The 23,500-nt window shown below is 40.6% G+C and overlaps 2 protein-coding genes across 4 annotated transcripts in view; one reads left to right on the forward strand and one right to left on the reverse strand.

Moving 5' to 3' along the window:
• psmc5 (proteasome 26S subunit, ATPase 5) overlaps positions 1-11,878 on the forward strand; it is a 37,836-nt gene extending 25,958 nt beyond the window's left edge. For all 3 annotated transcript variants that reach the window (XM_063037562.1, XM_063037563.1, XM_063037564.1), the window contains exons 8-13: positions 1,024-1,150; positions 5,121-5,311; positions 5,989-6,087; positions 8,114-8,224; positions 10,388-10,474; positions 11,731-11,878. In XM_063037562.1, coding sequence (XP_062893632.1) covers positions 1,024-1,150; positions 5,121-5,311; positions 5,989-6,087; positions 8,114-8,224; positions 10,388-10,474; positions 11,731-11,784 — 669 coding nt within the window. In that variant the 3' untranslated portion in view covers positions 11,785-11,878. The remainder of the gene's footprint in view (positions 1-1,023; positions 1,151-5,120; positions 5,312-5,988; positions 6,088-8,113; positions 8,225-10,387; positions 10,475-11,730) is intronic.
• Positions 11,879-12,021: 143 nt separating this feature from the next.
• The window catches only part of smarcd2 (SWI/SNF related, matrix associated, actin dependent regulator of chromatin, subfamily d, member 2), a 52,823-nt gene continuing 41,344 nt past the window's right edge, over positions 12,022-23,500 (reverse strand). Inside the window, exon 13 of the mRNA XM_063037561.1 lies at positions 12,022-17,028. Coding sequence (XP_062893631.1) covers positions 16,975-17,028 — 54 coding nt within the window. The 3' untranslated portion in view covers positions 12,022-16,974. The remainder of the gene's footprint in view (positions 17,029-23,500) is intronic.

Genomic DNA, 23,500 nt, shown 5'->3' on the forward strand with positions numbered 1-23,500 from the left:
TTTACTGTGATAGTAATTTAATTATTGTTAACAACAGCTTACCCTAGTTCCTGTGTATGAACGTTACTAGCTCACATTTTAGCAATTTAGTCTTGGGTGTTAAGTGGCTTAACTATACTATCTGTGGTACCAGTGGCCTTAGCAGCAGACTTGTTCTTTGTGCTGTTTGAACAAATAATGTTGGTCCAGAGTTACTTATCCTTTTCTTGGTACTTTGTCAACTTAAAAGTACATTCTACTTTAAGTTTGCTTTTTTTATGTGCAAGAGCTGCTATAACTTGCTAATCAGCTGTGTTCTTATTAAATGGAGGAACAACCTCAAGGACCTGTGTGGCTTATTCCTGTTCCTAATTTGTATTGTTGGATCTGACTGTTCTATTCTTAGATTAGATTGCTTAATTGTTTCTTTGCAGTTTAACCATCAATTATCTGCTTATTTTATATAATTATTAACAAGTAACCGCTTAGTTTGCTTCCCAGTGGTAGGTGTATGTATATATAGGTTTAATATGCCCCTAATGGTTATACAAAGTATAACTCTGGAAAGATCTGGAAGCTTTTTTGTACTGCATTATTTGCATAATGGCTATCTCATTGGTTGGCTCTTATCTACACGTTTGAATGGAATTTTCCTTATCTATGGGTATAAGTGCAACTGACTTAAGGCAGTGGCATTTTAATTAGCATCTTAGTCTCTTACTTCTTGGCTGTCCCTACACTTAGTTGTCCTTTATCACTGTCTGTTTCAATTTTTCTTTGTTCTATCAATGCTTATTGAAACAATTGTAAAGCAACAAGTTTTGTGCCTCTTTTCTGAGAGAACTTTGAATTTAAACATTAGAATCCAACAATATGTTATTCTATAAAATTTTATGGATACGGTTAAATGGTTTATTTTTCATAAGGTAAATTTTGTGAATTAAGCAATGTAGTCTTCACATCTCTGGTTGAAGGCAAATCTTATAAAGATTACTTTCTTTTACTGTGGCATTGGAATTTATCTGTATGTTTGTTATGTTGTAGGGTGTGCTGCTGTATGGACCTCCAGGCACAGGAAAGACGCTGCTGGCAAGAGCAGTGGCCCATCATACTGACTGCACTTTCATCCGTGTTTCTGGCTCTGAACTCGTGCAGAAATTCATTGGCGAGGGTATGTGCTTGATGAGTGTTTAATATTTCCTTTGAAAAATGGCATCTTTCAATGATGTGACTATATTGCTCTTCTTCTAGCACTTTAAGTACCCAAGATATGGAACTACTTCAAATCCACAGCCTGACTCGAGTGACAGCAATTTCATCTTGAGCCAGGCATAAATGAATTGTGCTGCATATATTATGTGTACCTTCTGTTTTTTATTTCCCTTGTTCTCTTCATTTTTCCTACTTTGTGATGTCATTGTAAAGGGTGTTGGCAGACCTTCGAATTGTCAGATATGCTATAGTAAGGATCTCCAGATGGTAAAAACATTACCAGTGTGGGCAATGTTCTATTACTGACTGCTCTTTAAGCTACTTTTTTAGCCCTGAATTTGTACAGAAATGCATTAATTTGCATGTTTTTCGTGTGAGTCTTGACAGCATGTGTAAACTATTTGCCCATGTGTATTTATGTGGACCAAACTTGAGTCATAAACAGATGGTCTTTTTCTGTCATTTAAAGTCCCATGACAATGCAGAAATTCAAGTTACTTTGCACTATTTATCCCAAAGAGAAAGAAGTATTCTAATGGCAAGACGACACAACCATGGATACAAGGGAAGTCTAAGCCAACAAAAAAGCCAAAGAGAGGCCATATAATCAAGCAAAAATTAGTGGGAAGTTAGGGGATTGAGAAACTTAAATACCAACAGAAAGCAACTAAGAAAGTCATTAAGGAGGTAAAGATGGAATACCAAAGTAAGCTGGCCAACAATATTAAAGAATATACAACAAGTTTCTTCAGATACATAAAGTATAAAAGAGAGACAAGAGTGGATATTAGATTGCTGGAAAACTATGCTGGAGAGGTAGTAATGGGAGACAAGAAAATGGTGGATGAACTGAGTAAGTATTTTGTGTCAGTCTTCACTGTGGAAGGCACTAGCAATATGGTGGAAGTTCCAGGTCTCAGGGGCCATGAAGTGTTGTGAAGTTACCATTACTAGGGAGAAGGCTGTTGGGAAACTGAAAGGTCTGAAGGTAGATAAGTCACCTGGACCAGATGGTGTACACCCCAGGATTCTGAAAGAGGCGGTTGAAGAGATTGTGGAGGCATTAGTAATAATCTTTCAAGAATCACTGGATTCTGGAGTGGTTCTGGAGGGCTGGAAAATTGTAAATGTCATTCCACTCTTCAAGAAGGGAGAGAGGCAGAAGAAAAGAAATTGTATAGCAGTTATTCTGACCTTAGTGGTTGGGAAGGTGTTGGAATTGATTGTTAAGGATCGTGGTTTTGAGGTACTCGGAGGCACATGATAAAATATGTCGCAGTTAGCATGGTTTCCTCAAGAGAAAATCTTGCCTGACAAATCTGTTGGAATTCTTTGAAGAAATAACAAGCAGGATAGACAAAGGAGAACTGGTTGATGTTGTGTACTTGGATTTTCAGAAGGCCTTTGACAAGGTGCCACACATGAGGCTGCTTAATAAGCTTATGAGGTCTTGGTGTTACAGGAGAGATTCTAGCATGGATAAAGCAGTGGGTGGTCGGCAGGAGGCAAAGAGTGGGAATAAAGAGAGCCTTGTCTGTTGAGATTGATTCTTTTTACATTGTATGTTAATGACTTGGATGATGGAATTGATAGCTTTGTTGCTACGTTTGCAGATAATACAAAGATGGTGGAGGAGCAGGTAGTTTTGAGGAAATAGGGAGGCTACAGAAGGACAAATTTAGGAGAATGGGCAAAGAAATGACAGGTGGAACACGGTGTCAGGAAGTGTATGGTCATGTACTTTGGTAGAAAAAATGGAAGGGTTGTCTATTTTCTAAATGGAAAGAAAATACAAAAAGCTGAGGCGCAAAGGAATTTGGGAGTCCTTTTGCAGAATTCCCTAAAGGTTAATTTGCAGGTTGAATCGATGGTGAGGAAGGCAAATGCAAGGATGTAATGCAGACATCCCACCTCTCCTGGAAGTTCCAGGAGTCTCCTGCAAATTAATAGTGGCTCCCTGATGCCCGCAAGTTATATACAATGTCCCGGAAATTGATTTTTTTGAGAGCATGAGAGAGCGAGCACGAGAGTGAGAGCAACCACGAGAGAGAGCGCAAGAGCGAGAGAGTTCCAAAAAAAAGTCAGAGTGGCAGAGTGTTCCAAAAGAAGAAAATATAAAATGCACATCACCCCAGGCTACACTAAAGTGTACCCCTGCCTAATAGGGGTCAAAAATAATGACAGTGTTGCTCGCTGCACTGTTTGCAACTGTGACTTTTCTATTGCCCATGGTGGGTTAAAATGTAAAAGACGTATTGAGGTGAGCTTAACAGGTATCATTCGTTCATTAGCATAGCAAACGTTATTTAAACCAGCTGGCTAGCTGCTAAGGAGCTGCTCTATTGCAGACATCCCACCTCTCCTGGAAGTTCTGGGAGTCTCCCACAAATTGATGATGCTACCTCCCTGAAATGTGTTCCTGCAGGGTGGGATGCCTGGTAATGTAATGTTGAGACTTTATAAAGCACTGGTGAGGCCTCACTTGGAGTATTGTGTGCAGTTTTGGGCCCCTTATCTTAGGAAGGATGTGCTGAAACTGGGGAGGGTTCAAAGGAAGTTCACGAAAATGATTCCAGCTTGTCATATAAAGAGTGTTTGATGGCTCTGGGCCTCTATTCACTGGAATGTAGAAGAATGAGGGGTGACCTAATTGAAACTTAATGGTGAAAGGCCTTGACAGCGTGGATGTGGAGAGGATGTTTCCTATGGTAAGAGTGTCACCAGAGGACACGGCCTCAAAATAGAGGGGTTTCCTTCTAGAATGGAGATGAGGAGGAATTTCTTTAGCCAGGCAGTGATGGATCCGTGGAATTCATTGCTACAGGCTACTGTGGAGGCCAAGTCTTCATGTATATTTAAGGCAGAGGTTGTTAGATTCTTAATTGTTCAGAGCATGAAAGGATATTTGGGGGGGTGGGGGGGGGCAGGGAAGAAGGCAGGAGATTGAGAGGAAAACTGTATCAGCCATGATGACATGGTGGAGATATGCTCCTATATCTTATGGTCTTCTATTGTTACTTCCACACAAATGCACACATCGCATTCAGGACAGAGGACCGAAGCTAGTTTTAATTAACTCACTAGCGATTTGAGATATTATGATGAAAATTGATTCTTTACATAAATATTTCACTTTCCACTCTTAAAGTGATGATTCGTACATAAGCATATTTGCATTGACCTCAACCCACTACTTAGTGGTCACTTGTAAGTTTGCTCAACAGTGTTACAAAGAAGCCATGTGATAGACCAGTTGTTTTTTTAAAATCTGATATCCAGTTTTCAGTACGTCTATTAGATTTTTTTGGATTATAATCAATAGTAGGAGTTCTGACCTCTAACATAAGTGATACTGACACCACTGTTGCAGCCCAGCATTGGAGTTTTTCTCAGAAGGGATTTAGTACAAATGACACTAAATATCTGCAACACCTTGACAATATTGACACATTTCCAGTAGACTGTGTCACAGCTATCCAAGGAACCAGTTTGGTTACTGCAGGAAATAACAGTATTCAGCAATAAAGGTTGCCTACTAGTAAATGAATAAAGATTGAAAACAGGAACTCAAGTTAATTGATTCCTGATGTTTGGGACCTTGATTGAAAGTCGAATCCAGCTCATATCTTGAGCTGCTTTTTATCTGAATCATTCTGCACCAAATTATTCCATTATCTTCTGAGATATTGCAAAAAAGTTGTTTTGGAGGAGAATATTACCTTTTTCTCCCAGTTCATCCTGATTAGCAGACACCTGACTTATGAGCTTTTCGAAGAAGATTTCTATTGTTTACATAGTGCCTTGGGAAAGTCTTGGGTTATGAAAGGCACTACATAAATGCTAAATAGCCAGGGATTTGTCATTCCCATCCATCTATAATTAACAAATGATATTAAAATACATTTTCATTTTTTATATTACTCTTCTAGGTGCTCGTATGGTCCGTGAGCTCTTTGTGATGGCTAGGGAGCATGCTCCATCTATCATCTTCATGGATGAAATTGATTCTATTGGTTCATCACGGTTGGAAGGTGGTTCTGGTGGTGACAGTGAAGTGCAGCGCACAATGTTGGAACTTCTCAATCAACTAGATGGGTTTGAAGCCACGAAGAATATTAAGGTACTGTTTAATCTTGACAAATATTAGTGTTGGAAGGCAGTGTGAAAGTCGCAAACGTCAGTTTGCAAGTGTGTTATGCAGGGTACAGAGAGGTGAGTGTCTCTTCCTCCTGTACAACACAATTGAAATTGTATCTCAAACTGTCTCCTGTGCATCGACCCTTAGTTGGTTACTCAGAGAAGTACATTTCTTTGTGCATATATTGGAGTCCTGGTTAAGCAGTGATTCCCAGCATTGTCTTGAAGATGAGAGCAGGACTCGCTGGTTGACTATTGAGCAAGTAGAATAAATATGTGATTGGTGTTGTTGCTTTACAAAGACAAAAACAATCTTTGTGTAGATTCCGAACAAAATTTAAACTGAGAAAGGATCTAGTGCTACATTGGTAAATAAGAACTAGAATTTGATTGTAAGCAAGGTGGAAGAACAGAAACCTGATTGGATGAGGACTAACCAATCAGGAGGGACAGACTACATGGTTATAAATACTGCTGGACTAGATGTGCCCAGGCATCATCCCTGAAGGAGATGGCAGAGTTTGTCATTGAAACATCCATTATAATTGATACTTGAATCCGTCTGGAAGCCCAAGGAGTGTTTATTCATCAAAATTTAAACTATATTATTTCTGATAACCTGTGATTCAAGCTTTTCACCTGTTTCCATGTTTGGCACAGGTAATCATGGCAACCAACAGAATTGATATCCTGGATCCTGCATTACTGCGACCAGGACGAATTGACAGGAAAATAGAATTTCCTCCTCCAAATGAAGAGGTGAGTAGAAAATTAAATCCTGTGGTTGGAAGATCTTTTGTTTAAGATGATCAGTTCAGAAAAAATCCAATAAGTATGGCATTTCTAGACTTACACCTGCAGCATTTAATCATAATACAGTGACATTCTTTGGAAATAGAGAGAGAGAGAGAAAGCAGTTTTTGCAATCTGATAAGGGATGATAGGCTGACGGGGGAGGGGATAGACTCGGTGGTTTGTGTGGATAATGCCAAATTGAACTAAGTGGAGGAGAAGAAAGAAAGAGTTATGGTGAGGTGAAAGGGGGAAAATGGAGGATGTTGAAAAGATGAAAGAACAGAGTTGGATCAGGAGAGAGGAGCAAGGAGTGCAAGTTATCTGAAATTGGAAAATTCAGTGTTCGTGCCATTAGGTTTTAGACCACCCAGGTGAAACATGAGGTACTGTTCTTGTAGTTTATATTTAGACTCACCATGACTGTGTTTCAGGAATCTGATGAGCAAGGGAAGTGAAACCAGATAACAGAGAGATGATAAGCAGATGGAGCTGGGAGGGGGAGGGAGACCCAGTTGGTTGACTGTGTGTGTGATAGGTAGATGGAAGCAGGTTGGGGAGAATATTTTTTGGAAAGATAAAACACCTTTTTCATTAATATTGGTAGTTCAATGTCTATGTTCAGAAATGGATAACACCTCCATTCAGGGCCCCAAACAGTCCTTCCAGGTGAGGCAGCACTTTACCTGTGAATCTGTTGGGGTTGTTGCTTGTATCCAGTGCTCCCGATGGGTCCCACTAATGTAGAGAAAAATACAAAGTAAATTTGGGGACCACTTTGGAGTGGAGCACCTCCACTCCATCCGCAAAAAAGCGGAACTTTCCAATGACCAACCATTTTAGTTCCTATCCCCATTCCTGTTCTGGCATGTCGGTCCATGGCCGCCTTCTCAGAGTGGAGGAGCGACACCTCATGTTCCATCCAGGTAGCCTCCAACCTGACGGTATCAACATTGATTTCTTCTTTCAGTAATGTTTCTCCCCTCCCCTTTTCTCTCTTCTTATTCCCTGCCTTGGCCTTTTACCTCCTACCTGCCTATCACCTCTCCTTGATGTGTCTCTCTTCCTCCCCACCCCACCCCACGGTCCACTCTCCTACCAAATTCTCCAGCCCTTTGCCTTTTGCAGCAATCACTTCCCAGCTTCTCCCCCCCACCCCCCCCAACCAAACCTGGATTTACCTATCACCTTCCAGCTTGTCCTCCTTTCCCTTACCCCCACCACCTTATTCTGGCATCTTCCCTCTTGCTTTCCAGACCTGATGAAGGGTCTCTGCTTAAAATGTCAACTGTTTATTCATTTCCATAGATGCTGCCTGACCTGCTGAGTTCCACCAGCATTTTGTATGTGCTGCAATATATAGTTACATGGTTTTGACATGATTTGCACATTGATTGTAAATTATAGTAGCTCAGAAAAGTCTGGTGCTATTTGTAGAAAGATAAACTGGTTAACATTTCAGCTTGAACACCCCTCATTAGACTGAAGCCTCTTTGAGCTGAAACATCAACTCTATTTCTGCTTCCATGGATACTGCCTGACCTGCTGAGTGCTTTCAGCATTTCTAGTTTTTTTAATTCCATATTTACAGCCGTCTGTCTTTTTATTTTTCATTTATTGTTCAAATTAAATTCTGTGACCACATTTCTGGTTTGATTTTGGGCCGATAACATGGTAGTACACCAAAAGCAAACAAGGAAAAATTATGAATTCCGTAACTGGAAAATGAAGAGATTTGTGTATGGAAGTCTTATGATTATTTTTTAGAATTATTTGATCAAAGGCTAATATTTGTTCTAGTTGCAGTTCATTACAGCATTTCAATTTTATTAAAAATTATTTCCATATTCACTTGAGCAATACAAATTCAATTCAACAGATTTCCTCTTACTAAAGGAATCAGTTAAGCATGAATGTTTTTTAAGAGAACACAGCTTGAGCTACTTTTATTTGGTAAAATTGTTTTGTTTCCTTCTCTTTTCCCTTCATTCAGGCCCGTCTTGACATTTTGAAGATACATTCTCGAAAGATGAATTTAACACGTGGCATTAATTTGCGTAAGATTGCAGAACTAATGCCAGGAGCATCAGGTGCAGAAGTAAAGGTGAATGTTATAGTAAAGTTAATTCTTCCTGTGCCATGCCTTCCTTTAAAATGTACCTTTGTACCTATATAAGTAGTGTAGTGAATTAAATGCAATAATAGTCTCTTCACACCTTGTATGGAAATACCAATGCCCTGGATGGAAAATCCTACAAAAAGTAGTGGGTGCGGCCCAGTCCATCATGGGTAAAGACTTCCCCATATTTGAAGACATCTACGTGGAGCGCTGTTGCAGGAAAGCAGCATCCATCATCCAGTCACAAACAAAAGATAATCTGCAGATGCTGGAAATTCAAGCAACACACACAAAATGCTGGAGGAACTCAGCAGGCCAGGCAGCATCTATGGAAAAAAGTACAGTCAACGTTACGGGCCGAGAAGGGCCATGTAACATTGCAAACAACGGAAGGCTGTGGAAGAAAGAAAAGGGTAACACCAACCTAACGGCATGAATATTGATTTCTTGAACTTCTGGTAATCCCTGCCACCTTTTCCCTCTCTCAACTCATCTCCTTGCCTGCGCATTGACTCCTGGTGCTCTTCCCCCCTTTTTCTTCCATGGCCTTCTATTCTCTCCCATTGGACTCCTCCTTCTCCAGCTCTTTGTCTCTTCAATCAATTTCCCAGCTCTTTATTACACCCCTCCCCCTCCTGATTTCACCTATCACCTTGTGTTTCTCCCTCCCCTCTCCCTCCTCTTAAATCTACTCCTCAGCTTTTTTCTCCAGTCCTGCCAAAGGGTCTCGGTTCAAAACGTCGACTGTACTTTTTTTCCATAGCTGCTGCCTGGACTACGGAGTTCCTCTAGCATTTCATGTGTGTTCCTCCATCATCCAGTCCCCCCACCAGCCAGGACGTACTGTCTTCTCACTGCTGCCATCAGGAAGGAGGTTCAGGAGCCGCAGGACGCACACCACCAGGTTCAGGATCAGTTATTACCCCTCAATCATAAGGCTGTTGAACCAGTGAGAATAACTGCACTCACCCCATCACTGAACTGTTTCCACAGCTTATGGACTCACTTTCAAGGACTCTTCATCTCATGTTCTTGATATTTATTGCTTATTTATTATTTTTTTTCCTTTTGTATTTACACAGTTTGTTGTCTTTTGCACATTGTTTGCCCCTCCTGTTGGGTGCGGTCTTTCACTGATTCTGTTATGTTCCTTGGCTGTACTGTGTATGCCCTCAAGAAAACAAATCTCAGGGTTGTATATGGTGACATCTATGTACTTTGATAATAAATTTACTTTGAACCTTACAACAGTTAAACCTGCTGAGTAAGATATTAGCATTTACATGCTTTGCACATTTCTGTTGTTCCAAACATACCTGCAGGTAATTATGAACTGTAAAACTGATTTTAAGTGAAAATAGTTGTTCTGTTTAACAATCTGATCTTTTGTCAATTTAGAAATGCCAAAAAAATTGTGGTATTGTGCCATTTTGACACATTCTAACCATGCTAGATAAAAAGCTGTTTAAAGCTACTATCCCAGCTCTCAATTGGAAGCCTATAGGCACATCAAGTGTGTTACTTAAGTATTTTAAATGTAATTGGTATTTTTCCCTTCCTAAAATCCTTATCTAACCACTCTGCATTAAATCTTTAACATCAATCAATGTGCTAGAGGAATTTGGGCTAAGCAGCATCTGTGGGAGGAAAAGAATTGTCGCGTTTCTACCCAAAACTTAAGACAATTTCTTTTCTCCCCTGGGTGTTGCTTGATCCACTGAGTTCCTCTGGCAGGTTGTTGCTCCAGATTCCCGCATCTGATGTCTACTAAATTTTTAGCCCTTGGTTGTTGATCTATCTGGTAACAAGAAGAACGTCACTCTTGTCGGTCTCATTATTTTATACACCTCAATTTAATCTTGGCCAGCACAAGCTGATTAAATTTCTCTATGCAAGTAAAATTCTCTAGCGTTGTTTGTTTAAATTCAAACATGTTTCTTTTATTTGACTAGTGAAAGTGGGTGTCCTATTATCTGCCTTATTTGGGATGGGCAAAAATTACTGGCATTGGAAATATGCTGTTTGCCTGTACTCCACTGGCCATGTAGCTAAGTATGACAGATCAACAAGGCCTCAGTTAAAATTTGTGTTTCTTAATCAAACTTTTCTGAAAGAATCCATTTAATATATAGATGTTTGATTTTGCAGGGTGTATGCACAGAAGCTGGTATGTATGCCTTGAGAGAAAGGAGAGTTCACGTTACCCAAGAAGACTTTGAAATGGCAGTGGCCAAGGTAAGATGCTGTAAAGATTGTACCAATCAAATATAATTGAGCATTCTGTAATTTTGGTTGAATGAAACAATGCATTGCACATTTGTTCTCTTTAGAATCACAAAATAATTTGAGTTGCAAATGTGTGGTATGGGATATTGGAATTGTGGCAACATGCTTGGGGAGGGCAGTGAAAGGAAGTCGAAACCTTAATGATTTGTACCGTAGCCTAATTGAACAGGAGCCCCAAACTAATCTTATGGCTGCATATATCTGCTGATGTATCCTATTTTCCCTGAAAACTTGATCTCTATTTGAGGGGAAAAAAAACTTGTTATAAAGCGTATGCTTCAGAAATCCTCCCAATTTAAAATAAATTTTGAGCATCCCCTCTTTGAAATGTTTTCAGTTGATCTCACTGCCATCCCAGCCAGAAATTGTTATTGTTCACAATATCTAACTCTGAATAACTTAAAAGTCACAAATCTTTTCTATCCAGCCATGTTTTTGTGTGCACATTTAGTAGTTCTTTTAGGTAAACCAGTATAAATGGACTCATTTAGTTTTCATATGCTTTTATAGCTATTCTTCTACTTGTAAAATTGAGCTCAATTATAAAGTTAAAAAATGTGCAGGCAAGTACAGGCTATATTTCTGGAATTCAAAATGCCTGTTCATCATTCCTGCAGCATATTTAATTGAATAATCTATTTTCTGCTTTTCTAAATCTATTTGCATATTTTTCTATATGGTGACTTGAGCTTTCCAGCTTTTCAGTACATTGCATTCATTTGTACTGGCTTCATTCCATGCCTGTTGACTTGATATTATACTCCTGTCTTTTACTTGCCACTGCAACTGGTCTGGAGATATTTCTGATACTTCCTTGGAATCTGACTGGCACACATTCTAACATAAAAGGGTGACTTTGATTACTGGCATGTCGCAACTTGGTGTCCACGTTCCTATTCAGCAAAATAGATCCTGGTCTCTGCCTGAAATGCCGACTGTACCTCTTCCTAGAGATGCTGCCTGGCCTGCTGTGTTCACCGGCAACTTTGATGTGTTGCTTGAATTTCCAGCATCTGCAGAATTCCTCGTGTTTGCGGTCCAAAACTTTCATCTACATCTCATTTTTCTGTTGGTATTTCCAATAAAAGAACAATTGTTCTGGTCTGTTTTTGGCACTTGAGGGATCTCTGTTAAACTTTCAGTCACTTAATTATTCACTGCTCTTTGCAATAATCCTGTTTACCAGCATTATCCTTTCATTGCAGGTAATGCAAAAGGACAGCGAGAAGAACATGTCTATCAAAAAACTTTGGAAGTAACTGCATGCAGTGAAGCTGGTTGATATGAGACTTGGCTATTTGAAACTGTCAAGTTATTCAAGATTTGTCTTTAATAAATGCCATAAAACTAGAAGTTTGTTGATGGTTAATTTAGCAGCTATAAAACATGAAAATACTTCTTTCCATGAACTCCCATCAAGTGTTAATCTGGTAAAGGTATTTTTGCATGTTTTAAAAATCTTGGTTTACTTGGTTCAACAAAATTGATTTAATCTGTCAAGACAATGCAGTTGGTAATTCCCAGAGGTCTTGTGCCAACTTTGCTCATGATCCAAAAAAAACTATCTGGCTGGAGTAAAGCTACTTGCATTTATTGACTGATCAAACCAAGAAATGGGTTAGAGTTGTGGGAGATACAACATGGAAAGAGGCTGTTTGGTACATTAAAGATCCTGCTGAGAAGCACCAGTTTTTACACTAATTCTGCTGTATTTTCCCCAACATTCTTATCACCATATGCACATGCTCCTTGTTTGTTAGAGGTAATCTTTTGTTGTTGAGTCTGACTCTTCATGACCTCATGGACCATAGAGTTTTCATGGCAAGATACATAAGTAGACTGCCAGGCCTTTCTTCTGCACAGATGCTGCTGCTGCCCAGGGTGGGACCTGGGACCATCTGCCTTTAAGTCCAGTGCTGATTCCACTACACCACCAGCCAGCCCAGAGGTAATTTACAGTGGGCCAATTAAACTGATCAACCTGCACATTTTTGGGATGTGAAAGGGAACCAGAAGACACCTATGTGGTTACAGGGAGAATGTGCAAACTCCACAGAAAGCATCAGAGGTGAAGACAGTTCCAGTTGCTGGCACTGAGGCAGGATTCCACCAGATGCACCATTTCTTGGTCATGGTGGGAGAATCCTTGCAGAACTGAATTGTGCATTTTACCCAATTCAGCCATCTTGCCCCCTCCCTCCACCACCTAAAACATGAAAAATAAACAAATTAATTTTACTATCATCTTTATTTTTTATTTTCTACGCAAAACTTCGACAGCAAATTGGTACAGATGTAATCCGCATTAGTTCTGGTACAAATTCTCCCAAATGGAATGAATACCAAATTACAATGTAAATATGGTTAATCTTTTTGTATCTGCTGAGCAGTGTTTTTAAAAAAATAGCCTGATATTTGCCATTGGAACACTGAATTCCTACAAGCCAGTAAAACACTGTACTGTAATTTCTTTATACCTGCTGTCCACTAAAGGCTACAAAGCTCCCAAGCATTGAATTGCTGAGTGCAATCCATCAACTAGAGTTCCACTAGTGCTTCCCTAAAACTGCTGCATAAGAAGACAGTTGAAACATCAGAATGTGGCTACTTTGACCATATTTGCTTTGAAGAACTTTGGAAAATGGAACACAGCTGAACCACCTCCAGTTCCAAAGCTGCAATTTTTAAACTGAATCAGTATTTCACCTTGAGCCCAGTACCTAATTAATACAGGCATTCTCAGCATAAATAGTGTGTACCTTGGTCCTATATACCACTGCATTGAATACAAAAGCATAAAAATATTTAAGATCTGTAAATATAGACACTTAAAGCTTCACTTAACAATTGTTGCACTAATCAGCTGCATGTTATGCACAACAGGAAGAATGTCTCATTAATCACCCTTTTCCACATTGAAATGTGGAGAATATATTGATCCCAGTGTCAAATTTTTGTGCTGCACTTCAACATTAAGCCTGAAGACCTCACTATTCCAATTTGATGAAAAATTTCTACTGGTTTTTTGTATTCAGTCACACTAAACAATATGGATACCTTTTATTGAATGATTGACAAGATCTTAATGAAATGTCTAGTTTAGTAGTAAAATAGCATACATAATTTCAATTTTAGTTTGATTAAATATTGAATCTTAGTTATAGAAACAGGCTCTTCAGCCCACATCAACCATCAAGTACCTAGTTACACTGATCCTACACTAATTGCGTTTTATTCTTCCCACATTCTCATTAATGTTCTCAATTCTACCACACCAAGGGCAATTTAGTGGCAAATTAACCTACCACGCCATTTCTTTAGGATGTGGAAGGAAACCAAAATACATGGGGAGACCCACATGGTCACAGAGAGAACATGCAAACTCCAGACAGGTGGCACCGAGCTCAGCATTGAATGGGGGTCGCAGGATCTACTGCTTATATTAGCTTCTGTTTGAAACTCTGAAGTACTGTGATAGATTCAATTAGTATCCTTGGTGGTGGGAAAGTAATTGATATTATCTGAGTTGGCAGGATGGTGGGGTGGGGGAAGAGAGAAGAATGTGGGTGGGTGTGTTCCAAGAAGGAACCAGTACTCCAAAGAGCAGCAGCTGCCATGCCCTGTCTTTTTAAATTGTCAAGTTATTTGGTGAGGGTGAAATGAATAGTGTGAACGTCCCCAGAAAAGGTTTATTACGGAAAATAATTACTTTGCTCATTGGGACGTAGTTCCAAGGAACCAGATCACAGAACTTGCAAATAAGGCATGCTTTTATAGAGTTTTAATGGAAGTTCCTATTGAATATATTGAATTTCACCAAAGATGGAAACAGTCCAAGTAATTTAAGCTCAGCTTTCAGAGATATGGGGAAATGAGACCGACTGGAGTGCTCTACAAGGAGTTTGCATGGAGTCAATGGCCCAAACACCCAGCTGTACTTTGAAGGTTTATTATCTATGAAATTAGCCAATAGTGTTTGTGAGGTTTATGTGGGTCATAGGCTATGTGTGAAGTGTAGATTATGATTAATTATGTTTGTGTAATTCTGGTACACTTAAGAGACAAAGCCTCCTGCTACAGCTAATGCCTTTATCACCTAACCATCTAAGTTACCACAATCTCACAAAAGCAATTTCCTTGTACTTCAAAACCCATGCTAAACTACTCCACACTCACACAGTAAACCTTTAGAGCTAAAGCTTTACAAAAATCTAATTCAGATTAAATGCTTAAATTTGCACTTAGCAATTTTAATTAAATGCAATTTCTAAAATATTCACCTCTGTACCCTTAAGCTTTAGCTTCCTGAAATCATTTTTTAATTACAAAAAGCAACTGTGCAACACTATTGGAAAGCAACATTTTTTCCCTAAATTAAACTAATGAAATTAATACAAATATAAAATTGGATCTTAATTCCATTTTTAATGGAACATTCTTCATTATTCCTATTCAGATCATTTGGACCCACCTCTTTGCAGAGTTGTATTAAGTTGTACCAGGGAATAGAACCTATATTTCATTGCAGGTTCTCTGTAATAAAGTAGGTGCTCCATTATTTGAGCTTCTGTGCTTTGGTTAGTGCATTTTCACTATTATTTTCCATATGGCTCTGATATGACCAACTTTATTTTGATTATTCTTTGCATAAAACAGGACATGAATTTGAAATTGAGTTGCAGAATCTAAAATAGAGTTAAATGTTCATTACAATTCAGTTACTATAGTGTTTGCACTTCCACCGACACTGGCAGCGTGCTCGAGCATTTCTTGGGTTTAAAATCTATTCTCGTAACTTGCCATTTCAAAGAACCAATTGCACTGGTTTGACTTTTTCAAGAAAATTGAGTTTGAACACCAACAAAACAGTGGTTTTAAATAATTAAACACTTAAACAACCTAAGAATATCTCATGGCATTATGCAACTGTTTTGAACTTAATTATCATTTTGATATCAACTACATGCACACAAACATTGATTTCAGAAGAACTTTTTTGCTAGCTTGAACGAATGGCATTCTCTGAGTGACGAATCCCTTCAGAAATTTTTCAAGAGAGTAAGCAAGTCTTGAAGTACAGTCAAATGATAAAACATGTTTAAATGATAATTATGCAAGGTTCAAACTATCCAAAATCCAAGTATCCCAGACAATTCTAATAAATACAGTTTACCTTGACTTCAAAATATTCACACCAGTATTTAATTTAATATTACTAACTCAAATTTATCCTCCTGCATTATTCCCCTTCTGCAACCAGTGTTTTGGGTTGTATTCAAACTATTTTCACAAACTATTCTTACTTTTTTAATTGTAACACTATTTTGAAGCATACTGACAGAAATGTCCTTGCAAGAAACCAGTTAACCAAATAAGGCACAACAGCATACAGCTCTAGAAACTGAAGTACAAGGAAAAGCAATGCAGTTTGGATTGTCACTGCAGGGAGACAAACTGGGTAAATGTTCATCTTTATCACTAATCTGATAAGACCAGTGGTCCATGTAATAGGATACATATACTCTTTGGCCAGAGATTGAAATAATCCCTCAAACATGACTGTTGTCACCTTGGCTTGAAGCTATAATATTCAGATCCAATTCCAGTTTGCTAATCTATCCTTCAAAAGGCCAAATTGATTAAAGTCAAGAGGATTTGAACTCTACAGAGACTGACAGTGCTTGGTCCAATCGTATGTTCCCATAATACTCAGAAAACATCAAAGTATTCTGCCAACTCCAACTTCAAACTTTGAAATGTTTTAAATGGGGAAACACCGTAACCCAGAAATTACGACGAATTTAAGTGCAAATTGCATTGATACACCTAGAATGCAAACAAGATTTCTATGCATAACTAATTAAAACTATGATTGATTGCAAGTGCCAATGAGCCTTACAACAAAATGTGGTTTTTATCCTTATGATGCTGTAGCCAGAACTCATGTTCTTTTAGGTTTGAAACACCCTTTAATATCCAAGGGGATCCTGTTCTTTTAGTTTACTATGTATTCACTTTGGAAGGGGGTTACATTACAAGTCACTTAGATTGTGCATTTTTTTTTAAAGTGGTAAGAGATGTATAAACCTCAAGGCAGATTTGCACTATGGACTTTCAGACAAATTAACTGTTTATAAGTAATCAAAGATTGGGTGAACCATCCTTGAATTCGTAAACAATAGTTGTACATAAAAATTTATCTCTGCCAGTGGTAGCAGCTCTCTGAATCACCACTGCAGGAAAAGGGAGTGGATTTTGCACTAAAATATTGTTTATCTTTTCTTTTTGTAAGTGGTAAAATTTTATAAAAATAGTTCCAGAATGTCCCTGGTAAAGAGCGTTTCTTTGCTAGTTACTCAACCAGGCTGTTCTCAGATGTCAAAAAAGCAGTGCAAGTTATCACTATGAGTGTTAAGCTCCAGTTCTTTGGAAGGGAGGCACTATGGCATCTAAGTAAAACGTATTCCCAGTACTTGTTCCAGTTCTTGTCTGCGCTGCTGAACCTGTACAGAAACAAAAAGATTACATTTTTAATGCTGTGTGTCTGATTTGATACTGCATTGGTTGATTTTTTTTTCTTGTTGCTGCTTCAACTATCTGTCCCCTGCCATACCAGCTAAAATCTTTGAAGTTGTGACAATGAGAAACCAGTCTGGGCACATTTCCTGCACTGTCTGATTCCCTAGAAGAACACCTTTTTCCAAATAATAGAGGGGGAAGTTGGGGATGTTATTACACAAACATTTTGCACTTGTAGCCTAGTGTCTTTAAGGATTTTCCCATTTTATAAGTTGGGTAATATGGTTCTGGGCAACTTGTCCACTCCCAGTTCTTTGCCACCAAGTTTCATACAGCTAAATCTTGATGAATGACTACCAACAGGATGAATGGAGAAAAATTGAAAGGTGATTGTGCTTGTGATGCGTTAGTGAATTAACTTGGGTCTTTATAATAGTACAGCATATATCCTGTTAACTGAACAGGTCATCTGCAAAGTACCATGGTTGTCCATTTCATAAGAAATGCACAGTTAGTAGACATCCCATTCTTTCCATCCCTAGGAGCCTATATTAAGGTCATTAACAGGTTCCCAGTAATGGAATCAATAGCACAGCTGGCTGCTTTGTTCTTATAAAAGAGTTGAATTCATGGACTTGAACGGAAAAACTCCTGGTATAAATTAGTGTGAGCTCTGAAGTGCATCCAGTCCCCAGATACTCCTAATTGGGGGTTTTGTGGCTCAAATTTATGAAGGTTATCTATAAAGGTCTCAATACTTACTGTTCACACACAAAAATCACAAAAAATAATTTGGAGTGACACTGCCTTTATTAGCAGGTTCCACTTCACTGCATACTGGATAAACTACCACACCTAGCCGCACCTTAACTACATCTAAACCAACAAAGTTAGAAACACAGAAAGCCTACAGCACAATACAGGCCCTTCGGACCACAAAGCTGTGCCGAATATGTCCTTACCTTGGAAATTACCTAGGGTTATCCATAGCCCTTTATTTTTCTAAGCTCCACCTACCTATCCAGGAGTCTCTTAAACAACCTTATCGTATCTGCCTTCACCACCATTGCCAGCAGCCCATCCCACACACTCACCACTCTATGTGTAAGAAAAAACTTACCCCTGACATCTCCTCTGTACCTACTTCCAAGCACCTTAAAACTGTGCCCTCTCATGTTAGCCATTTCAGCCCTGGGAAAAAGCCTCTGACTATCCACACGATCAATGCCTCTCATCATCTTATACACCTCTATCAGATCATCTCTCATCCTCCATTGCTCCAAGGAGAAAAGGCCGAGTTCACTCAAACTATTCTCATAAGGCATGCTCCCCAATCCAGGCAGCATCCTTGTAAATCTCCCCTGCACCCTTTCTATGGTTTCCACATCCTTCCTGTAGTGAGGCGACCAGAACTGAGCACAGTACTCCAAGTGGGGTCTGACCAGGGTGGCTAATGTAACCCCACTTTTTAAAAAAGGAGGGAGAGAGAAACCGGGGAATTATAGACTGGTTAGCCTAACGTCAGTGGTGGGGAAACTGCTGGAGTCAGTTATCAAAGATGTGATAACAGCACATTTGGAAAGCGGTGAAATATCGGACAAAGTCAGCATGGATTTGTGAAAGGAAAATCATGTCTGACGAATCTCATAGAATTTTTTGAGGATGTAACTAGTAGAGTGGATAGGGGAGAACCAGTAGATGTGGTATATTTGGATTTTCAAAAGGCTTTTGACAAGGTCCCACACAGGAGATTAGTGTGCAAACTTAAAGCACACGGTATTGGGGGTAAGGTATTGGTGTGGGTGGAGAATTGGTTAGCAGACAGGAAGCAAAGAGTGGGAATAAACGGGACCTTTTCAGAATGGCAGGCGGTGACTAGTGGGGTACCGCAAGGCTCAGTGCTGGGACCCCAGTTGTTTACAATATATATTAATGACTTGGATGAGGGAATTAAATGCAGCATCTCCAAGTTTGCGGATGACACGAAGCTGGGTGGCAGTGTTAGCAGTGAGGAGGATGCTAAGAGGATGCAGGGTGACTTGGATAGGTTGGGTGAGTGGGCAAATTCATGGCAGATGCAATTTAATGTGGATAAATGTGAAGTTATCCACTTTGGTGGCAAAAATAGGAAAACAGATTATTATCTGAATGGTGGCTGATTAGGAAAAGGGGAGGTGCAACGAGACCTGGGTGTCATTATACACCAGTCATTGAAAGTGGGCATGCAGGTACAGCAGGCGGTGAAAAAGGCGAATGGTATGCTGGCATTTATAGCGAGAGGATTCGAGTACAGGAGCAGGGAGGTACTACTGCAGTTGTACAAGGCCTTGGTGAGACCACACCTGGAGTATTGTGTGCAGTTTTGGTCCCCTAATCTGAGGAAAGACATCTTTGCCATAGAGGGAGTACAAAGAAGGTTCACCAGATTGATTCCTGGGATGGCAGGACTTTCATATGAAGAAAGACTGGATGAACTGGGCTTGTACTCATTGGAATTTAGAAGATTGAGGGGGGATCTGATTGAAACGTATAAAATCCTAAAGGGATTGGACAGGCTAGATGCAGGAAGATTGATCCCGATGTTGGGGAAGTCCAGAACGAGGGGCCACAGTTTGAGGATAGAGGGGAAGCCTTTTAGGACCGAGATTAGGAAAACTTCTTCACACAAAGGGTGGTGAATCTGTGGAATTCTCTGCCACAGGAAACAGTTGAGGCCAGTTCATTGGCTATATTTAAGAGGGAGTTAGATATGGCCCTTGTGGCTACGGGGGTCAGGGGGTATGGAGGGAAGGCTGGGGCAGGGTTCTGAGTTGGATGATCAGCCATGATCATAATAAATGGCGATGCAGGCTCGAAGGGCCGAATGGCCTACTCCTGCACCTATTTTCTATGTTTCTATATATAGCTGCAACATTACCTCTCGGCTCCTAAACTCAATCCCAAGACTGATGAAGGCCAATACACCGTACGCCTTCTTAACCACAGAGTCAACCTGCGCAGCAGCTTTGAATGTCCTATGGACTCTGACCCCAAGATCCCTCTGATCCTCCACACTGCCAAGAGTATTGCCATTAATACTATATTCTGCCATCATATTTGACCTACCAAAATGAACCACCTCACACTTGACTGGGTTGAACTCCATCTGCCACTTCTCAGCCCAGTTTTGCATCCTATCGATGTCCTGCTGTAACCTCTGACAGCCCTCTACACTATCCATAACAACCCCAACCTTTGTGTCATCAGCAAATTTACTAACCCATCCCTCCACTTCCTCATCCAGGTCATTTATAAAAATCACAAAGAGAAGGGGTCCCAGAACAGATCCCTGAGGCACACCACTGGTCATCAACCTCCATGCAGAATATGACCCATCTACAACCACTCTTTGCCTTCAGTGGGCAAGCCAGTTCTGGATCCAGAAAGCAATATTCCCTTGGATCCCATGCCTACTTCATGGGGTACCTTATCAAATGCCTTGCTGAAATCCATATACACTACATCTACTGCTCTACCATCAATGTGTTTAGTCACATCCTCAAAAAATTCACCCAGGCTCGTAAGGCACGACCTGCCTTTGACAAAGCCATGCTGGCTAATCATATTATGTCTCTCCAAATATTCATAAATCCTTCCTCTGAAGATCTTCTCCATCAACTTACCAATCACTGAAGTAAGACTCACTGGTCTATCATTTCCTGGGCTATCTCTACTCCCTTTCTTGAATAAGGGAACAACATCCGCAACCTTCCAATCCTCCGGAACCTCTCCTATCCCCATTGATGATGCAAAGATCATCACCAGAGGCTCAGCAATCTCCTCCCTCGCCTCCTGCAGTAGTCTGGGGTACATCTCGTCTGGTCTCGGTGACTTATCCAACTTGATGCTTTTCAAAAGCTCCAGCACATACTCTTTCTTAATATCTATATGCTCAAGCTTTTCAATGCGCTACAAGTCATCACTACAATCGCCAAAATCTTTCTCCATAGTGAAAACTGAGGCAAATTCCTCCGTCTCCGCCGCATCTGCTCTCAGGATGAGGCTTTTCATTCCAGGACGAAGGAGATGTCCTCCTTTTTTAAAGAAAGGGGCTTCCCTTCCTCCACCATCAACTCTGCTCTCAAACGCATCTCCCCCATTTCACACACATCTGCTCTCACTCCATCCTCCCGCCACCCCACTAGGAATAGGGTTCCCCTGGTCCTCACCTACCACCCCAACAGCCTCTGGGTCCAACATATTATTCTCCGTAACTTCCACCACCTCCAACGGGATCCCACCACTAAGCACATCTTTCCCTCCCCCTCCCCCCGCTTCCCACAGGGATCGCTCCCTACGCGACTCCCTTGTCCATTCGTCCCCCCCATCCCTCCCCACTGATCACCCTCCTGGCACTTATCCTTATAAGCGGAATAAGTGCTACACATGCCCTTACACTTCCTCCCTCACTACCATTCAGGGCCCCAGACAGTCCTTCCAGGTGAGGCGACACTTCACCTGTGAGTCGGCTGGGGTGATATATTGCGTCCGGTGCTCCTGATGTGGCCTTCTATATATTGGCGAGAGCCCGACGCAGACTGGGAGACTGCTTTGCTGAACACCTACGCTCTGTCCGCCAGAGAAAGCAGGATATCCCAGTGACCACACATTTTAATTCCACATCCCATTCCCATTCTGACATGTCTATCCACGGCCTCCTCTACTGTAAAGATGAAGCCACACTCAGGTTGGAGGAACAACACCTTATATTCCAACCTAATGGCATGAACATTAACTTCCGCTAATGCCCCACCTCCCCCTCATACCCCATCCGTTATTTATACACACACATTCTTTTTCCCTCTCTCCTTTTTCTCCCTCTGTCCCCCTCACTATACCCCTTGCCCATCCTCTGGGTTCCCCCCCACCCCCCTTGTCTTTCTCCCTGGGCCTCCTGTCCCATGATCCTCTCATATCCCCTTTGCCAATCAACTGTCCAGCTCTTGGCTCCATCCCTCCCCCTCCTGTCTTCTCCTATCATTTTGGATCTCCCCCTCCCACTTTCAAATCTCTTACTAACTCTTCCTTCAGTTAGTCCTGACGAAGGGTCTTGGCCTGAAACGTCGACTGTACCTCTTCCTAGAGATGCTGCCTGGCCTGCTGCGTTCACCAGCAACTTTGATGTGTGTTGCTTGAATTTCCAGCATCTGCAGAATTCCTGTTGTTTGCCTTTTATTCATTAAGTACCTCTGTTATCTCCTCTGGTTCCATACACACTTTTCCACTGTCACACTTGATTGGTCCTATTCTCTCACGTCTTATCCCCTTGATCTTCACATACTTGTAGAATGCCTTGGGGTTTTCCTTAATCCTGTCCGCCAAGGCCTTCTCATGGCCCCTTCTGGCTCTCCTAATTTCTTTCTTAAGCTCCTTCCTGCTAGCCTTATAATCTTCTAGATCTCCATCATCACCTAGTTTTTGAACCTTGGTAGGCTTTTCTTTTCGTCTTGACTAGATTTACAACAGCCTTTGTACACCATGGTTCCTGTACCCTACCATCCTTTCCCTGTCTCATTGGAACATACCTATGCAGAACTCCACACAAATATCCCCTGAACGTTTGCCACATTTCTGCTGTACGTTTCCTTGAGAACATCTGTTCCCAATTTATGCTTCCAAGTTCCAGCCTGATAGCTTCATATTTCCCCTTACTCCAATTAAACGCTTTCCTAACTTGTCTGTTCCTATCCCTCTCCAATGCTCTGGTAAAGGAGATAGAATTGTGATCACCGTCTCCAAAGTTATCCAAGTTTGCATTTCTGGACAACCTCAGAAAGAAAGTGAAGCATTAACGTTTGAAATAAGGAAAGGGACAAAAGCATTATGCAGAGTAGTATTTAAAGCTGGCTTTCTCATCTTTGCAAGCTGGATCTGTACATGGGAGCGCTTGGAAGTGAGACATAGACTTAATGATATTTGGATCTCATTTTATGCTATAATCATTGTAACTACTCAGATCGGGGCAGGTATACAAGTGCTATGAATGGGGTAAGCAGGGCGTTTCTAGCTTGAGCAACCAATCAGGTAAATTAGAAGCAAATGATAAATCAAAGTCATTGAGTTGTACAGCAAAGAAGCCGGCCCTTATCATACTTGCCCATTAACACCATTGTTTGCCCGCATTAGTTTTGTATTCTGTTATGCCTTGTCTAGATATCTTTAAATATATTTATTATATCCAATTCCACCACCTCCCTCTGGTGGCACCTTCCACATATCAATTATATTTGTATGACAAGGAAACTGACTTGGATTATTGAAGAGGGTGGGACCACTCAAGGATAAAGAGGGAACATTTGCTTGGATGCAAAGGGCCTTGACTAATATCTGTCTCCTCTCTAGCTATAGGCGAGGTCCCGGAAGAGTGATGAGTAGTTAATGTTGTTCCATTGTTCAAGAAGGGTACCAGGGATAATC

Source organism: Mobula hypostoma, chromosome X1, assembly GCF_963921235.1.
Source record: "Mobula hypostoma chromosome X1, sMobHyp1.1, whole genome shotgun sequence".
NCBI classification, from domain to species: Eukaryota; Metazoa; Chordata; class Chondrichthyes; order Myliobatiformes; family Myliobatidae; genus Mobula; species Mobula hypostoma.